Source organism: Eulemur rufifrons, chromosome 20, assembly GCF_041146395.1.
Source record: "Eulemur rufifrons isolate Redbay chromosome 20, OSU_ERuf_1, whole genome shotgun sequence".
Classification (NCBI taxonomy): domain Eukaryota; kingdom Metazoa; phylum Chordata; class Mammalia; order Primates; family Lemuridae; genus Eulemur; species Eulemur rufifrons.
In genome coordinates this window covers 35827616-35847009 of record NC_091002.1, presented here as the reverse complement: position 1 = coordinate 35847009, position 19394 = coordinate 35827616, and the positions used below count along the sequence as shown (strand labels likewise).

The 19394-nt window shown below is 41.1% G+C and overlaps 1 protein-coding gene across 2 annotated transcripts in view; it reads left to right on the top strand.

The window, feature by feature from the left end:
• Positions 1-18130, top strand: part of SEL1L2 (SEL1L2 adaptor subunit of SYVN1 ubiquitin ligase) — a 99568-nt gene extending 81438 nt beyond the window's left edge. The window contains exons 14-20 of one of the 2 annotated variants that reach the window (XM_069496117.1): positions 302-389; positions 2287-2435; positions 3596-3761; positions 3869-3943; positions 8893-9065; positions 17059-17187; positions 17774-18130. In XM_069496117.1, the coding sequence (XP_069352218.1) occupies positions 302-389; positions 2287-2435; positions 3596-3761; positions 3869-3943; positions 8893-9065; positions 17059-17187; positions 17774-17893 (900 nt within the window). In that variant the 3' untranslated portion in view covers positions 17894-18130. The remainder of the gene's footprint in view (positions 1-301; positions 390-2286; positions 2436-3595; positions 3762-3868; positions 3944-8892; positions 9066-17058; positions 17188-17773) is intronic. The other variant, XM_069496118.1, reaches the window with a different exon arrangement.
• The last annotated feature ends 1264 nt before the right edge of the window (positions 18131-19394 follow it).

Here is a 19394-nt window from a genome sequence, read left to right as displayed (position 1 = left end):
GGATTTTATTGATAGAGAAATTTATCTTCTAATTTTAACCTCTGTCTTTTGAGTGACCTTCCCCCAATATCTAACAAAACCTACTGTTAATGTAGAAAAAGACATAATTATGGTGAAAGTGAGATAATTATTTCCTGATAGGATCTAATAATGAAATAAAAATGTATAACATTTCTGATACTATTTTAATTAGCTTAAATCACATAAGGCACTGTCTATACTCTTTTTAAAAAGGGCAAGGCAATTGTTACCATGGAGTTATACATATACCTTTGAGTAATAGCATGTAATTATCTTGCAGAATTATTCTGAAGCACTTAAATACTTTCAGAAAGCTGCAGAGAAAGGGTGGCCCAATGCACAGTTCCAGTTAGGCTTCATGTACTACTGTAAGTGCTATGAATATGGCTGCTTTATTTAGAATGACATGCATATTATTAAGTCTGCTCATTTTATAACAAAAATCAAAGGGTGAATGCGAGTGGTTTAGACAGAACATTCAGGCAGCAGTTTGAAGAATTTGAAAAAGACCTAAAAAGGACACCATTTGGGGGCAGGGTCAGGGAGGCACAGAGTCAGCAAGCTCACCTTTGACAAGGTTAAGTTTGAGGTGCTTGTGATGTCCAATGCACATACCCAGAAGGAAGTATGAAACTCACAAGAAAACTCAAACTTGGTGAGAAAGATTTGAGAGGCATCAACATACAGGTGTTAGTTCAGAGTAGTTGAGGTTGCAAAGGGAAATGAGAGAGTGTAAGAGGAAGGAGCAGTGGGCTGTGATCAGAAATCTGGTGATTCTCCATGCTGTATTGAAAGAATAGGCAGGGGAATACTGGTCACCAAGAAGAATGAAAAGCCATGGTCAGAGAAATAGGAAAAAAAAAAAAAGATCTTAAGGGAGCCCATACACTAGAACGCTCAAGAAAGAGTAAATGAATGAGCATTCCTGTGAAATGCAGTGAAAAGCCTGGTTAAAAAAAAAAAGTAAGAAAGAACTGAGTACCTGGGAGACTTAACAATATGGAGAATGTTGGGGAAGTCATTGGACTGGTTGGGCTGGAAGCCAGGTGACAATGGGTTAGGGCATGAATGAAAGTGAGGAAGCAGATAAGTAAAAATATTCTTGCAAGCAGTGTGCTCTTCAAAGATGGAATTGCAGTATGAGAGGGACCAAGAACCAAGAGGGAGTCGTTTTTAACATGGTGACAGACATGAACATAGTTATAATTGATGAAAAGAGATTCTGGAAAAAGTTGGTGGTATTAAGATGTGGTTGAGCCCAGGGAGGTGGAGGCATTGTTAGCCTTGATAGACAGGCAAGATTTCTTCCTCTCAAAGAACTGGAGGAAGGGAAGAAAGGATGGTAAAGATGTAAATATGGGGGGGATGAGGAGAGAGGCAAGTGAGGAAAGACAATGTGAAGTTTTCCTCCATGATCTAGTAGGTACAAAGTTGCCTTATGAGAGCAAAGGTAGAGTAGCTGGGGCAGGAGGTCTCGGAAAGCCAAAAAGGTTTATAATAACCTCTGTTGGGACTGAGAGAGGGAGTAGCCAAGAAAAATACTGGGAAATCTGAACACAGTCAGTGGAGCTGGAATTCAAACTCAATTGCTCTGCCTCCAGAGCTTTTGCTCTTATTTGCTAGCTACATGGCACTGCCTCTAAAGGCCATGCAGTGTTAGAGCTGGAAGGGAAAGTAAGGACCATCTAGGGAAAGCCTTCTCCTCCTGCAAATGAAGAACCTAGATGTGTCCAACTCACAAAAGAAGTAATGGGAGAACCAGGACAAGAATCCCAGCTGTGGGAGTCTGCTGGTTCTCTGCCCTCTCCTTGCTCCAAGCATGAGTTGGATGAGACCTGGGATTCCTGGAGCTGGGATTTGGCTGCACCATACTCCATAGTTGTGTCTGGGAGAAACTATACCTGTATTCTCGTGCAGAAGGATGACAAAGATGGCAAGATGCACCATGGTGGAGCTTCTTGTCCTCAGAGATCACCACTTGATCTCCTTTTCATTAACTCTAGTTGTGCCATATTGAGGAGATATTTTCGTGAGACTGAACAGCCCTTCTTCCTCGGTTATTTCTGAATTGGTAAAGAACATAAATTTCTATATTCATTCTTACAAGCAAACTGAATGTTCTCCCTGCCCCCAAATAGAGCAGCTTGACTTTTGGTTGGCTTTTCCCATCCTATTTAAAATAAGAGGCATCACCAATATATCCATAGATTATAAGGTAAAAAAATAAATAAATAAGGGGTGCCTCAAAACAATTTTAATTTTCAGCTGGCTCTGGAGTATGGAAGGATTATAAACTTGCCTTCAAATATTTTTACTTGGCATCTCAGAGCGGGCAGCCCCTCGCCATTTATTATCTGGCCGAGATGTATGCGACAGGAACAGGTGTGTTAAGATCATGCAGAACTGCCGTGGAGGTAAGGACTGGGCTGTTTTTAAAGTACTTTTTTCATTTATCACACAGAAGAGATGACACTGTCCTTAAGTTGTTGGTGCCTTTGATTTTATAGCTATTACCTCTTTTCTTTCAGTTGACAATGTGAACGCTGACATTTGTCAGAGAGGAAAAGCGGTGATGTAACTCAGGTTGGGAAAGAGAGAAAGAGAAATGATCCCTCCCCTCTCTTACATTTGGCTTTTTATGAAGTTCAGAGCTCATCTCAAAATTCAGTTAAGGAGCTCCGTTGCAGCCTTCAATCAAATCACCAGGGCAATTTGGCACTGGGATTGGGAGTTGCTACTTGGGAAATGAAAGGCTTGATTTAGCCTAGAAAATGTGGCCCACTTCTTCCCAGAAAGCAGAGTCCTTAGGTTTTTGATGATTTGGATGACAACTGAGAAAGTGGATTCTTTCAGCCTGAGCCAGTGATGTACTTTTCAAAAGAATGCTTTTAGGACCTTAATGCCCTTCATTGATTTATTAAACACATCCGCTGCACCAGTATAAATACCTCCATGTTGCAATCTGGTCCCTCTGAAACTCATTTCAAAAGCTGCCAGCTAATAATCTATCTTTAGATTTGCTCCTTTGCCAACTTCCTAATGAATTATGTATGGCCAACCTCTTTTGGTTACATAAGGGCTATTCAGCTAAGTTGACATTTGTCCCCCTAGAGCTCTGCACACCTCCCTCGTGGTTATGTCACCTACACCCTCCGGCACCGCCTTCCCTTCTTTCTCTTCTTTCCACATCAGTAGTGGCCTTACAACTTACCTCATTAAGCAGCAGTGCCCGGAAAGGCCCTTTAATAAACCACCACCACCAAAAAAAAAAAAAACAAAAAAAACAAAAAAACCAAAGTGAATACATTCTTGGTCTGCCAAATAGTCTCCAAGTTAGGAAAGTTTATTATACAAATTTAAGATAAGCCTGAGGAAGTTTTGCTCAAGACTATATATATATATTTGTAATTTTTGTGCCTATAAGAGGTATTAACCCTTCACCTTAAATAATTTGTAAAAGCCATTCTTTAGACCTAAAATCCTTGCCAGAAGCTGAAGACTAATTTCAGTTATCATTTGCTTGGGATGAAGTATATCGGCTAACTAGTCTGCTTGATTTCTCTTCCATCTACAGCTATATAAAGGTGTCTGTGAACTAGGCCACTGGGCTGAGAAATTCCTGACAGCTTACTTTGCCTATAAGGACGGTGATATAGATTCTTCTCTTATTCAGTATGCACTGCTTGCAGAAATGGGGTATGAAGTAGCTCAAAGCAATTCAGCATTCATTTTGGAATCTAGTAAGATACGTTAAAATTCTCTGCAATTCCCCAATCATACATATGCATATAAGACTTTACTACGGAGGCATTTTAAGCCTTCCTAATGGAATGTCTCCTTTTTTTAGAAAAGGCTAAAATTCTTGAAAAAGAGAAGATGTATCCAATGGCACTTCTCCTATGGAATCGGGCTGCCATTCAAGGTATAGAACCTAGATTAAAAATAAGCACGTATCTGGTCCCTGTCTGCTATTACTCATCTGATTTGCTTCAGCTGTGTTCTTGGGTACGTAGGCAGAAAGGTACAGAATATCAGGTAGGTGGCATTTCGAACTATACTGATGTGAGGGTCAGTCTACGGTTAGAGGTCATTTCCAGGAATTTATTTTCTTCATTACTATCAAGGTCCCTGTAGTTCAGTGAACCATAGGAATTTTTTTATAGCTCTGTCTCCATGGCATCAGAACAGTTCTTTGAAACATGACAATTTTACTCAAGAAACCGGTTTTCTCCGTCTGGCTTCAGTCACTTGTTTGCTGAGTTACTGACTGAACTAATCAGAGATGTGACTTATGTCTCAATGAGCTTATAGGCAAAATTACTTATGTATCTCAGACTCCTCTGATTTCTTTTTTTAAGATATTACATTAGTGACTACCACAAACTTCAGACCTTTACTATAACCATTAGCATGTAAGAATCAAAACAAAACAAAAACCAGAGATAAATGGCAGGATCCTCTCCCCTTTCCTGGAGTTCCCATGTCCTGCTTAACAGTATCGCATGAATAAAGAACATAAAATATCAGTGGTGGGAAAAGCATTGGCAAGTGGCATTTGCATTGCTATGTCTCTTCCTATTTTTCCCACTAAAATTACATTATTAAAAGCAAAGAGATACTGCAAAGCTGTCACAATTGGCATTTGGATGTGTGAGGAACTCTCTTGCAATATGAGCAATTTTGCTTCCAATTAGGTTTCTTAAAATCATCTTATGCTAAAGCCAAATCATCCCTTTTCACAGGAAGTGAACAGGATAGTAAATGATTCTCAGCTGACACTAAAATGAGGCAGAGAAAAAAGTCACAGCGGTGCCTGCTCGGATCCAGCTGAGCTGGTAACACAGCAGCAAGCCATCAATGCTGCTTTAGTGAGAAATTCCCTATAAAAGTCTGTGTTTTCTAAAATGCAACAAAACAATAAAGACCATATTTAGAGCGGGAAACAACAGCAGCAATCTCTCAGCCACAGCAAATCAGCTTAATTGCAACAAATACAAGTTTATTCCGAGCCAGGCAATGGTATGGAAGTTGCACCAAGGAAAGGAAACATTGCAAACAAGGATACATTAATATTAAACTGAATCCCCCAATTTAAAAAAAAAGTCAGGTGGCTAAAAATAATTATGTGTCACAAGAGAGGTCAGGCATAAGTGTCCCTGAAGATAAGGCTGCTGAGTGGCTCACTTGGGGTGAGGAAATCTAATAATGAAATTTTCCAATTAGTCACTGGCCATGCTTCTTTTAGCAGTCACTGCGTGTGACGAACCATGCAGTGCTGGGCCATCTGGACTCAGTCACCACCCTGTGACTGTGAAATTGATGTGGAAATCCCTCCACTGTCAGGCGATCCCCACAGGAGGCTGTCAGAATCGCCACATGTCCCAGTCAGTCCCCTCATTAGAGTGGAGCTGCATCCTCCCGAGAACCAGCCTTCCACTCCCAGAGACTTCGGGGACCCTGCTTACAACCTGTAAAGCTTGAAAGGGCACAGAATTGTCGTATTCCTCTGGGTTATGGCCCAGAAGGAACCTCAGGGGTCAAAGGAGGGCAGCTTTGGGCAAAATTAGAGATGAAGTAAGTTTCGCTTCAGGGTTCTTTTGTGGGCACCATTCTCAAAAGGCTTTGCTCCCAGTTACCTGTCCATTTTGAGGCATCTGGGAAGCAAACCTTGATAACTAATGTCTTTTGTCAGCTTGAGAATTTTATAATGTTAATTCTACTGAGCTAACGATGGCTCATGGTATCACATCTCTTAGAAGTGTCTATATTTTAATAGAACATTCTAGAAGACTAAAAGAACTTCAGTACTCAAAGTAATAAATGCCAAAGGATGTTAGGCACTGCTCTAGGCCAAATGGGGAGGAAATTTTGGAGGGAGTTCTGTATCACTTAATGATACACCTCAGGCCGGGCGCGGTGGCTCGCGCCTGTAATCCTAGCACTCTGGGAGGCCGAGGTGGGCGGATTGTTTGAGCTCAGGAGTTCGAGACCAGCCTGAGCAAGAGCGAGACCCCATCTCTACTAAAAATAGAAAGAAATTATATGGACAGCTAAAAATATATATAGAAAAAATTAGCCGGGCATGGTGGTGCATGCCTATAGTCCCAGCTACTCGGGAGGCTGAGACAGGAGGATCGCTTGAGCTCAGGAGTTTGAGGTTGCTGTGAGCTAGGCTGACGCCACGGCACTCACTCTAGCCTGGGCAACAGAGTGAGACTCTGTCTCAAAAAAAAAAAAAAAAATGATACACCTCAGATCATACCACATGGGGTATTTCCAAGTAAGCCAAACTATGCTGAAAGGGCTGGCCTCAGTGTGATGGATGTCCTAGATGAGTGTTCCCTTGTCTTTTCAATCAACATTCTCCCAAGGAATGGAAACAAGGACCCCAAGGAGATCCTTACAGTTCATCCGTATGTGGCCTTTAAAAAACTCATATCTCAAAAAATCACATGACTTTTTTCTACTTGACATATCCATGTTTGTTAGAAAGTAATAACTGAAATTACTTAATATCTGGGGAAAGCATTTTCTAAAAAGTTTTCTGTCATGTTTATCCATTCATTTCATAATTATTTATCAAGCACCATTCTAGGTTCTGGGACTATATCAGTAATTAAGAGCTTCAAAGTAGTGAGGTATCACAAGAATGGAAGAATAGGCTCCACAGGTGCTCGCCATCAAACTGGCACTAACTGACCAACACTATGGTGCTCACACGGTAGTAATATTCTCCAGGGATTAGGGGGTCAGGGGTAAACTCACAACTAATGGACGCAGTGAGCATTGTAGAGGGGAAGGGCATGCCTCTAATCCTCGCTTGAGTGAGGCAAAGACATAAAATGGAACCAAAATGTTTGTACCCTCATAATATCCTGAAATAAAAATAAATTAAATAAAAAGAACGTCGAAGTATTAATACTTGTCCTCATGGAGTCCCTGCCCTCATGGGGAAGAGAGGAAATAAACTAGTGAGGAAATAAACTTGTAAGCAAATAAGATAACAGTGATGTATGCTGTAAGGAAATAAAACATGGAGATGAGATAGTTAACCACTGAGGTAGGGGTTGTGGGGTTCTTTAGACAAGGTGCTCAGAGAAAGGCCTCTAGGAGGGAAGGGGCATTTGTGCTCGGACCCGAATGATAGAAACCAGCCATGTGAAGTGTTGGAGGAATTCCGAACCCTCCAGGCAAAGGGACTTGAGGATCCTAATTCATGGACCTTGTGAGGGGATCCTGAGGCAGGAATGAGCTTGGCTTGTTGAAAGAGTAATAAGGCCAGGCGTCCAGAGCAGAGTGAGAAAGTGATATGTGATAGGGTTAGTCAGGAAGGCAGAAGGCAGGTTAGGCGTGACCTGTAGGTCCGGCAAGGAGTCTGGATGTTACCCCAAACGCAAAGTAAAGCCATGCGGGGATTTGACACAGGGGAATAACATGATTTGATTTCATGTTTTAAAAAGACCACCCTGGCTGTTATGCAGAGAATGGATTGAAAAGTGAAAAGAACAGTTCGAAGGCTACTGTAGTTTCTTGGCTTGAATAGGTAGTGGAGGAGATATCAAGAGATAAGCATGTTTAAGAGGTATTATAAAATCAACAGGACTTGCTGATGAACTTGATAATGAAGGTGAGGGAAAAAGAAGACCTAGATATACTTCCCCTAGCTTTACGGCCTGGACAATGGTGGCTCTAGTACTGAGACAAGGGAAGAAACTGATTATTTAGTTTGGAGGGAGGAGTGTAAGGTGTTAGGAAATCTCTATTGGATATTTGAAGTTTGCAATTCAAGTAGAGAAATAAAGAAGGCAATTATGAGGATCCGGGCCTCAGGGAGAGACAGGACTGAAGATATAAATTCAGATGTAGTTAACACAAAGATAACCGTGGAACTAGACGAGGTCACCTGGAGAAAGAGTTGAGATAGAGCAGAGTGATGGAGAGAGGTGTGGAGGAGAGGAGAGAAAAGAAGGGAAAGAAGAAAGATAAAAAAGGAGTTCGAAACAAGCCCTTGACATTCCAACATTTAGAAAGTGGGTAGATGAGAGGTCAGGCAAGAGTTTGAAAACAAGAGGCTGTGAGGTAGGAGGGAAATCAAGAGAATGCAGCACCATCAATGCCGAGAGAGGAAAGTGCTTGGGCAGATGGGTGCCATGACTCCAGTGCTGCTCAGAGGCTGGAGAAGGTGAGAGCAGAGATATGGCCAGTGGATCTGGAGGTCACCCACCACCTTCAAAGCATCAGTTCCAAGGAGGAGGGGCAGAATCCAGGTTGGAGTAGGTCGAAGAGTCTGTGGGAGGTGAAGCTTTGGAGACAGCGAGTGTAGAACACACTTTTGAAAAGGGTGAGTGTAAAGCGGAACAGAGAAATGGGGCATGAGCTAGAAGGAGACACCGCAGGATAAAGAGAGGGTTTATTTTTGTTCATAGACAATACCAGAGCGTGTTTGGCTGATGGGATTGATCTGGGAAAGAGGACAAAACTGGTGATGCAGGAGAGTAGAGCTTCAGGAGTGAAGTCTGAGGACAGGAGGGACAGGCTCCAGTTTCCCAAGAGTTGACCTACTTTCAAGAAATTGAATTTAAAGGGGAAAATTTATAATTTTTTGTTCTTTAAGAACACTTGGACAATACCCTGGGTGTTACCCTATAAGGAAAACAGCTAGCATTGAGCATTATATTTTGTATTTCATAAAGTATATCTAATCATGATTTGAGTGTCTTTTTTCTTTTTTGATATTCGGGTATTCAGGTATATATATTTATATGTATATGTATTTTTAAAGGACTGAAACAAGATCATTAGGTTGACTTCCTGGGAGGTACACATGAATCGTTTGAGTTACGATTCTTCTTTTTCTAATGTTTCTATCAGGCAATGCGTTTGCTAGAGTAAAAATTGGAGATTACCACTACTACGGCTACGGGACCAAGAAAGACTATCAAACAGCAGCCACACATTACAGCATCGCAGCCGACAAATACCACAGTGCACAAGCCATGTTCAATCTGGCCTACATGTATGAGCACGGCTTGGGTATTGCAAAGGTAATTGCATTGGTAATAATTCAAACTTAAGAATGACAGCTGGGTGAGAAGAGAAAATTTATAAATGTTTTGAATTTCATTGATGTTATCAATGTAGAAGAAGAAAGGAAAATACTTAACATTTACTGAGTCTCTCCCCTGTGCCAACACATATTACTTACCCTGTAAGACAGATATTATTTTCTCCATTTATGCCAAGGACATAACTAATGAGTAGAAGATATCTGGTCTAGGCCAATTTGATTCATAAGTTCCTGCTGTTTCCAGCACATACTTTTTCTTGGGGGCCCTACCTCCTTTCTCCTCCACCTTTAGTACTTTTTCCATTAAAATTTCCACTGGCTTTCAAGCTCTCAGCAGAGAAAGGAGGAGAAAGTGGAGTGAGACCACAGCTGGATACCAAGGTGGCATTAATCCAGAAATGTCTTATGGAGCACCCACTGTGTACATGACACAGTGCTGGGCACTTCGGAAAGGCCCAAGAGTATGTATCTCCATCCTCCCGAGACTGCACTTGATTTGAGGAATGAGGCATATTCACTTGGAAAGAGAGCTAGCACCACACGGCAGTATCGAGTAAATCTCTTAGACAGTGAGTGTCATTAAGGCAGAAGATGGCATCAGGGTCTGACAGAGTGATATAGTGCATTCAATATCAATAATGATAGTAACGGCCAGGCTGAGTGTGTTATGTGTACTCTGTCATTGAAATCACACAACCACTCAATGAGATAGTCCCTATAATTGTCCTCAGTGTAGGCATCAGGGGGCTGCAGCGCAGAGAATTTAAGTCATTTGGCCCAGCTTGCAGAGCTCATCAGTGGTGGAGTCAGAATTTGAATCCACGCCTGTCTGACCCCCTGTTTTGGGGTGCAAGAGTATTCCCTACAAGAAGTCATTCTTAGTGCTCAAGCATGTGTTTCTCCTCAGTGTTTATCTGTTTATATTCCTGGCTGCATTTCTAAAGCCAAATAATGTGGAAATTATCGGCTTTTATGCTCTCTTCTTTCTTCCAGTTGTGCTAGTAATTGAGAATCATTGGTGGGGAATTTCCTATTTGAGAACTGCTAATGGTGCACACGGCAGCTAAGGGCTCCTTATTCAGCGTGCAGATCCCTGCTGTCCTGTCCTCTCCTGCAGCCTGCCTTTTGGCTGATCATTTTTCATTAGCCAAGGCAGCCTAAGCAGTGGAAAGAATGTCAAATCCGAATCCAGTCCGTTTTCCCCATTCCTACCAAGTGCAAGCTGCCCGTGTTTGTGAAATTTGGGGGAGAATGGGGCTGGATTGAATAGCTAAATTAGATGGTTCTTGGGCTGTTATTTGACCACCCCCAGCTCCCCACCCATCATTCAAGTCAGTAAAACAGAACTAATAATACCTGCCCTGCCCCAGCCTTTGAGGATAAAATGAATGCGCCTTTGTGAAAGGGCTTTGTAGTCAAACAGTGTGTGGAATGACTGTCATTTAGATCAGAAGGGAATTTGAGCCACTGCTAAGTAAGGCTTCAATAAGATTAAAGCTTTTATTCATTCCCTGCGCAAAACATAACATGGAGAGAGAGCATTGTCTATGGAAAGGATAAAAGTGACCCCACTCCATGTGTTAAATTCAAGTTAGCTCTCCCACTCTGTGTGATTCCAGAAGGACTTGGTCCCTCTGACCGCATATCCTCACCACAATGAGGCCATTTTTGCCTTGAGTCCCTGAGGGCGGGAAGGAGCATCCTCTCAGGACACAGGCTGTCAGTGCCCAGCTGGCCTTCGATTTCCGCTTTGGAGTCACCACTGTCAGCACTTTCTTTATAAAGTCAAATAGTAGCTGTCAAGACATACATTACGTACGTTTAGAAAAACACTCTGAAGTTTCTCTTTGCCCACTTTTCTGTTCTTTTCTGCTAGGGTTTCTGTTGTATCATGGGTAGTTCATTTGATCAGTCTCTCTCAGTCACAGGTGTATTTTTTTCCTACAGAAATTCTCTACGTTTAAAAAGAAACGGGGGCTGCTTTTAGCCTCAGACCTGGATATGAGAATTTTAGATTTAGTTAATGAGGGATCATTGCTCTTTGTTTTTATTAGTTTCTTTTGTTTAGCAATTAGGAAAATAATAACCTAGTATTCAGTGGCAAAGTTTACTAATCTTGCCATCTCATAATCAAATTAACAAGGAGATATCACTTTTTCTAATTCTTAAAATGAATATCCTGATAATTAAAAGCTCAAAGCTTGTTCCAATAAAAGCAGAGCAGTTAGGAGACTAAGCCTCGCCAGCGCTTGAAATATCAAGTAATTAAGCATTTCTTCAGCAAGGCACTTCACAATCCTCTTTCTTAGTTAATTTTCATGGAAACTGGTGAGAAAGATGAGTTATAATATCATTATCAGGGTTTCTCTGGGAATCAAAGAAGGTTGGGGGGAAATCATGTTTTATAAACTCTGCATTTAAGATCTCTGAGGAAGAAAGTGAGTTATAAATCAATTCTTGGTAAATCAATGTAAAAATATGGGTCATTGTTATCATCTGTTTTTAAGAAAGGAAGTTGGGGCTAGGGTGATGTAGGTGAGTTATCCTAATAGCTTCTCTGGGAAGCGTCTTAGCCAATGAGCTCCTTGGATTAAACTGTGGGGCCAGGACGGACTGCAGCACTGTCTGGGAACACCAACTAACACCTGGGGAAGCATTGGGAGAGGACTGGAATTAGTTTAAAAGTATAAGCACTCATCCCACAAGTTGTTATGAAACTTTTTCAATTTGCACTTGATTTGTAAATACTTCAGAAATTTAACCATGAACAAAGCCTGTTGCCCATCCCCTCCTGGCCATTCCTTCTGTCCATACCTGGTTCAGGTCTGAATTTCTGCTCACTTGGCATGTTGTAAAGGCATCTTCTATTCTAGTGTTCTTCCTTCAAACCTGTGGCAGAGGTGGCTCTGTCCACCAAAGATTTGCAATCTTCAGTCCACAGTGAGGGGTTTTGGGGGATGTGCCTGCCTAGTCAGAGACTACACTTCCCAGCTCCCTTTGCATCCATGTGATAGCTCTTGGCTTGGCGGGAAAAGTGAAGTGCTTCATCTATCTCTGGGCTGAGGCAGCTAAGAAGTGGATGGAACTGCTCCCTAGTCTCTTTCCCTTCCATTGATCGAATGCAGCAGAGGCTGGAGGAGACTGTAAAAGCTTCGGTCCAGCAATTACCACATGAAGAAAATTCACCACCAACCAGTAACACCCACATTGGAATGTTGAATAAGGGAGAAATAAACTTCTATTATGTTAACCCATTGAAATTTGGGGGTTACAGATGTTAGCATTATCTTAATTAATACATAATCCATTTAAAAGGCACTACCAGTTTATTTTTGATAAAATATAACTCTGATGTTGTTACCCACTCCATCCTACTCTCCTCTCTAAAAAAAAAAAACCACCAAAAACACAAACAAGCAAATAAGTATCAAGAATCTTATTTACTTTTTATTACCTAATGAAGTCCAGACTTTTACTTTGCATTCAAAACCCTCCTTGACCTAAGCTATCTTGATAACAATGGTTTTATATACTACTTTCCCCCCATGTATAGTGTAGGCTACATACTCCTTCCCCTCAAAGACCTTGAACTGAACCTTCCTGCCTTTTTGCTAGAATGATCTTCTCCTACATTTTTGCCCATTAAAGACCAGCCCATTTTTCAAAGAACAGCTTCAATGCCATCTCCTCTATGAATCCTTTAAGGAACATCCAGATGTAAAAGATACCTACTTCTCAACTACAGTGGTACTGTACTCTGCTTTTCATTCATTGACTTATTCATTTGAATATTTATAAAGTGCCTGTTCTGTGTCAGGAAGCCCTGTACTTGGCTCTGAGGATACGAGAAGAACAAGACAGCCTTCAAGGAGCTCACAGTCCACCACGAAAGAGACATGTTCATAGCTGTAGTTAAAGCCCAAAATGGCGTGCAAATACATGGAAACACACCCCTAAAAAGAATTAAAGATAAAGTACTATAATCATGTTAAAGAAGGAACAATTAGTTCAGGTGGGGAAATCAGGGCTTTCAGATTTTGTTCAAAATGTTTTTGTAGAGCGGAGTATGAGAAACATATGATAACCTTTTCAAATGGAAGAAAAAGAAAGCTATCCTAAAGTAAGGCAAACAGTAGGGGGAAATTATCCTTTGGAGAAGAGTTTCAAACGTATATATTTAGACCTATGAGATAACACATATTTTTGGATCCTGCAGAGAAAACAAAACCACATCCACCAAATAAATTATAAATAGACCTGTCAAAAGTAAAAGTAATTATGGTGCAATGATGTTTCTTTTCCAATTTGTCTGGTCTGACCACCTATGGAGTGTTATAGCTGAAGCTTTAAACACAGAATAGAATTATTTTCTAGAAAGGATAAGTTAAAGTTATATATTTAATATTTAAAATGGCCCTCTTAGAAATATGGCATGACAGAACTTCCAGACACTACTTAGAAATGGTCATAACATTTCAGGAAATAAACATCTATCACCTAGAGAAATAATCAGAGATATACAAAACAATATTTTGTGTGTGCATAGTTTTGTTACTGAAAAAAAAAAAAAGCAACTCTACACACAGCCAAAATGCTCCAAAATAGAAGACATGTTATTTGTATTATTGTGCAGTGGTATGGTGTTCCACCATGTATCTTATGGCCTGGTAATTACATGAGCATACTAGAAACAGACAATTTGGATTTGAATCCCAGTTCTGTCACTTATAAGTTCATATAAATTTGGGTGACACTCTATGTCTCAGTATTTTCCTTTTAAAAATGGAGTTAATAATATCACTTGTCCTATAGAATTGTCCTGATCATTAAATGACAGTGGTGACTGGTACTTGGTAAGTATTTAGTAAGTATTAGCCATTATTATAATATACTACCCAACCATTACAAAACATTAAAGACTAGAGGAATACATTAGGACATGACATATATTGTTTGAAATATATTGTTAGGTTGAGAAAGCAGAAGACAAAATATTATGCAGAGTAAAAAATTCCTAAATTAAAAGTACCTACATATGAATATATATAAAAATACTGGGAAATGTGTATAAAATATTATCAGTAACTATCCTCATTCAGTGGGATTGTGGGTGGCTTCTTAAAAATTTATTCAGTTCTATATTTCCAAAATTTCCTCTAATTAACATATGGTATATTTATAATAAGAAAACAAGAACAAATTATTCAAAAACTACCTTCCCATTCCCATGTTCTGTCTCAGGATAAGAAATTTTTGATGACACCCAAAGATTCGGAACTGGAAAACTCCTGTGTAGGGAAATGGAACAATTTTCACAAACCAGCTACTTTATTACAGGAGAATTTTGTACCTTTGAATTAAAAGAAGCTATTTTGAACATCTGAATACTAGGCAGTATTCACCTGACATTTAGTTAAAAACATATTATTTAACAAGAGTCTGCAGATAGGTTTATATAACCTCCTAAGTCACTAAATTTAAAACAAAATAAACTCAAATGTACCACAGAGAATTTAAATCTAAGTGGATTAGGTATGCAATGGACTTCTCATTTAATGAATCCTGGCCTTCATCAAAACACTGTGGGGAGGAATTTTTTGTTTGCCTGATTTGGATTTTTTACTAAATAGGGTCAAAGAATGAGGAGTCTTTTTTCATCTATTAGTTGCTTTTATATGAGTTGCCCTAATAGCCAGAACATTCAGCGATTTCTTTCTCTGGGAATTTTAAAGAAAGACTTTCATGTCCCACTCCTTCCCACTGCAAATTGTGAGGTCTCCCGGGCAAGGGGTGAGCTCATCCCACTTCTTGCTATTTTTTTATTATAAACTAAGTGACTGAATTGTAGTGCTTGTACTTCAAGAGATAAACTAATAAATATTGGCTGCCTCAAATAAGAATGGATGCCTGAGATATTGACGAAGTCTGCCTTTTCCTGCATCTCGGGTTCAAGTCAATATGCCTTTCACGGGTGTGGCTGACACAGCCATTATAATCCGCAGAGTGTTTTCCAATGAACACCCACCGAATTTGTTGGAATTAGAGACACAAATAGAGTTTTTACAACATCTATTTTCTCTGTTGCCAGGAAGACTCGTTCCATACAATCTCCTGAATTTTGAGTATTTTAAGCAAGAGCATTACTCTTTCTCCAACAAATCAATTTATCGGGCCACAAAGCTTCGGAAAAATTTAAGGAATGATAAGCAGAGACACCTGAGAGAGAAGAACCAAAAAATAGGTTTAGCAAAGGCCTTAAGCGAAGACCTCGTAACTATCAAAGCCTGGGTGACAGAGCAGGAAAGACAAAGAGATATTTAGAGAACCACAGTTTGTGAAAAATCTCTTCTTCCCTTTCTTTTGAAAATTATCCGTGGGCACCCAAGCAAAATACAGTTCTGGAATCAGGCCCGGACAATTTTCCTTTAAAAGCAATGCTACTTTGCCTTTTCATTACTGTTTGGGCACACAAAGAAAAAAATAAAGCAAACAAATAAAACAAGGCATAAGTAGGTGAAATATAAAGAAACAAATTTTTATTTGCCAGGGCATAATTTAACAATAAAAAAATTTCCTGAAAATGTAGTAGAATGCCATTTGAGGAATCAAATTCCAGCATGAGAGCCAACATAGCTTATTCATTTATCCTGTAAGTAATATCAAAGGCCTACTATGTAGTAGGCACTTTATTAAGCACTGGGAATTCAAGGGTGAACAGATAGGCCACATCCTTTGTTTTCAAGAACCTGGAGACAGAAAATTGCATAAACAAATTCTATAACTTCAGATATGATATGTACTATGATGATAATTAGAAATTTTAAATGATTCTTACCATTGGTTTTTTTTTTTTTTTTTTTTTTGAGGCAGAGTCTCACTTTGTTGCCCAGGCTAGAGTGAGTGCCATGGCGTCAGCCTTAGCTCACAGCAACCTCAAACTCCTGGGCTCAAGCGATCCTACTGCCTCAGCCTCCCGAGTAGCTGGGACTACAGGCACGCGCCACCATGCCCGGCTAATTTTTTCTATGTATATTTTAGTTGTCCATATAATTTCTTTCTATTTTTAGTAGAGACGGGATCTCGCTCTTGCTCAGGCTGGTCTTGAACTCCTGACCTTGAGCGATCCACCCGCCTCGGCCTCCCAGAGTGCTAGGATTACAGGCGTGAGCCACCGCGCCCGGCCACCATTGGTTTTTTAACTCATTTTAGGGAACTGTTCTATTCGTGTCTAGTATTCTCTGCCCCTTTCGTAGAAATCACAACTAGGAACTGGACCAGGGGTATCCAAGAAAGCTTTGTGGAGATTGTGTTAGTTTTTGATGGCTGCCGTAACAAATTACCACAAATTGAGTGGCTTAAATCAACACAAATTTATTATCTCACAGTTTCTGTAGGTCAAAAGCCCAGGTGGCTTGACCGCATCTCCTGTGTAGGGTCTCCCAAGGCTAAAATCAAGGTTGTGTTCTTTCCTAGAGGCTCTGGGGAAGAGTCCACTTCCAAACTTATTCAGGTCATTGGCTGAATTCAGTTTCTTGAGGTTGTAGAACCCAGGTCCCCATTTCCTTGCTGGTTGTCCGAATTCCTTCTCATTCTTTCCTTGTGATCCCCTCCAACAATGGCAATTTGAGTCCCTCTCATGCTTAGCATCTCTCCGACTTCTCCTGCCTCATCTCTCTCTCTTCTGCCCTTAGCCCTGAGATAACTCTGTTCATATGATTACATGGGGTCCACCTGGATAATCCGGGGTAATCTCCCCATGTTAAGGTCTGTAACCTTAATTTCATTTTCAAAGTCCCCTTTGCCTTATAACATAACATATTCAAGCTCCCAGAGATAAGAGGGCATGAACACCTTTTGGGGTGGGGGGACTTTGCCTACAAAATATAAACTATGATATTTCAAACAATGGTTTCTCTCTCCTTACCCCTAAAGAATCTGCACCTAATGAGTATGGGCTATTCTATTTCCAGGACATTCACTTGGCCAGGAGATTATATGACATGGCTGCTCAAACAAGTCCAGATGCTCACATACCTGTGTTCTTTGCCCTCATGAAACTGGAAACTGTGCATATGCTCCGAGATATTCTGCTTTTTAATGTAAGTTTGTCTCAAATAGGTCTGGAATCTCTGAAAACTCCAATGAGCAACTCTTAGGGACAAAGTGATGAGACCCACCAGTGGAGTCTTTTGGGGACTGGTTTTCCTTTGAGAAGTAGAATTCAAAGTCTTACACTTACCACGCAGAGCAATTCTGCTTGTTATGAGTGTGTGTTGTATTTCGTAGTACAACCAATGAATTCATTCGGCAGATATTCTTTTCAGCACGTACTATGTTCAACGCCTTAAGCAAAGTGACATGTGCTATATATACTTGTTCACAACATAGTTCTTGCCATCAAGATCTGAGACTGGTAGGCAGATGGCAGGTGGCAAGCAGTATCACAAAGAGCTATAGTTTGAAAAAAGTAGAAGTTAAATTTTTTAAATCTTTGAGGTTATTCTAAAGGTGCTAGTTAAGCCTCCTGTGAGAGCTGTAAGCAAGCAAAGATTGTGTCTTCTGAGACAGACAGGGAATGAATGGGGGAGGATCGGCGGTGGTGGGTTTGGGAGATGATGGTTCTGAGTGGAGTGAGAGGCTTGGGTTTTTTTTTTTTTTTTTTGAGAGGATGTCTCTTGCCAACAGTTTACAATGAGATGGAAATGGATGAAATTGGACAACATCCTTGGACCATACTGGGATTTATTTGTGATTGGCCTAATTGTTGCCGTGCTGATTTTCCTGCTTAGAAATCGCCGCGAGTAGATCTAGAGCGTAGGAAAACCTGCTCATGGGAACCAGTTCACTCCAAGGTATCCTCAATAAATAAAGAATTCCCTCACCCAAATCAAGAGTCTGCCGCAGATTTCCCACTCAGGCCTGTGTTGGGAAACGGACAAAACTTGGGGCCTGTCCTAGAGAAACAACTGTCAGACTTCCTGCTTAGTTGAGGGGACCCTCTGGGGGACACTGGGGACTGGTCACCTAAGACTTTGTCATTCTGGTGATCTAGTCCTGCATTAGGAATAAAGACCACCCATTTTCATGTTGTAATAACAACCTCCCCCTTTCAAGAGGACAAGCTGGGTTTCTTGCTCCTACAGACATACTGGGGTGAAAAGGGAGAGTTTGGGGAATGCAGGAATACAGACCCCTCAGAACATGATAGAGACAAAAATCTACAGCTAGACCTCGTACAAATAGATCTTGTAGGAATGACCCTGTGAGTGACTCTAGCCCTAATGAACAACAGCTCCCCGTGATATGCCGAGCCTGGAAGTGGGGAGTGGGGGCTAACCCGGACTCCTCACCGAGGGGCCTTCTAGAAAAGCTCCCTTAGCAGCTGTGTAGCGAACAAACAAATCTGGGGCCAGTACAGCATCATGGCCCTCTCCTCGAATCCTCATCGGAACCCTGTTCTTCCTAGGTGATACAGTTTGGATATTTGTCCCCTCCAAATCACATGTTGAAATTTCATCTCCAGTGTTGGAAGGGGGGCCTGGTGGGAGGGGTGCTGGCCACCGGGGCAGATCCCTGATGAATAGCTTGGTGCCATCCTTGCAGTAATAAGTGAGTTCTCTATCAGTCCCTGCGAGAACTGAGTGTTAAAATGAGCCTGGCACCTGCCTCCTCCCCCTGTCTCTCTCCCTTCCTTGTACTCACCATGTGACACGCCAGCTCCCCTTCACTTTCCACCATGAGTGGAAGCTTCCTGAAGCATGCTGGCACCATGCTTCTTGTACAGCCTGCAGAACCATGAGCAAATTAAACTTCTTTCTTTATGAATTACCCAGCCTCGGGTGTTCCTTTATAGCAACGCAAAACAGACCAAGACACTGGGAATCCCCGTTAGGGCACCTCATAAAAAGGAGATGATACCAGCCTCCCAGGACACAAGCTGAAAAGAGGTCCAAGATTTTCTGGCTTCCCTAACAGGCAAATCAGGGGCCCAGCACTGGGGGCGGGGTGGGCAAGGAGAGTGCAAGGCCATGACTTATGTCAAGGGCCAGGCTTGAATCCCAGGTCCACAACGCTCTAGCTGTTTGACCTCTCAAGCCTCAGTTTCTTCATCTGCAAAATGGGAAGAATACTGCCTTAGAGATCTGATACGAAGATTAAAGGGGATAATGTACGTAAAGGGAGTAACACAGGGCCTGGCACCTAGAACAAGCTCCATAAATTGTACCTTTTAATGCCCTTTAAAAACACATGGCAAATCAGTTGAAATGGGGTAACAGCTGAGTTGACATCAATGTGTGTCTTCAAT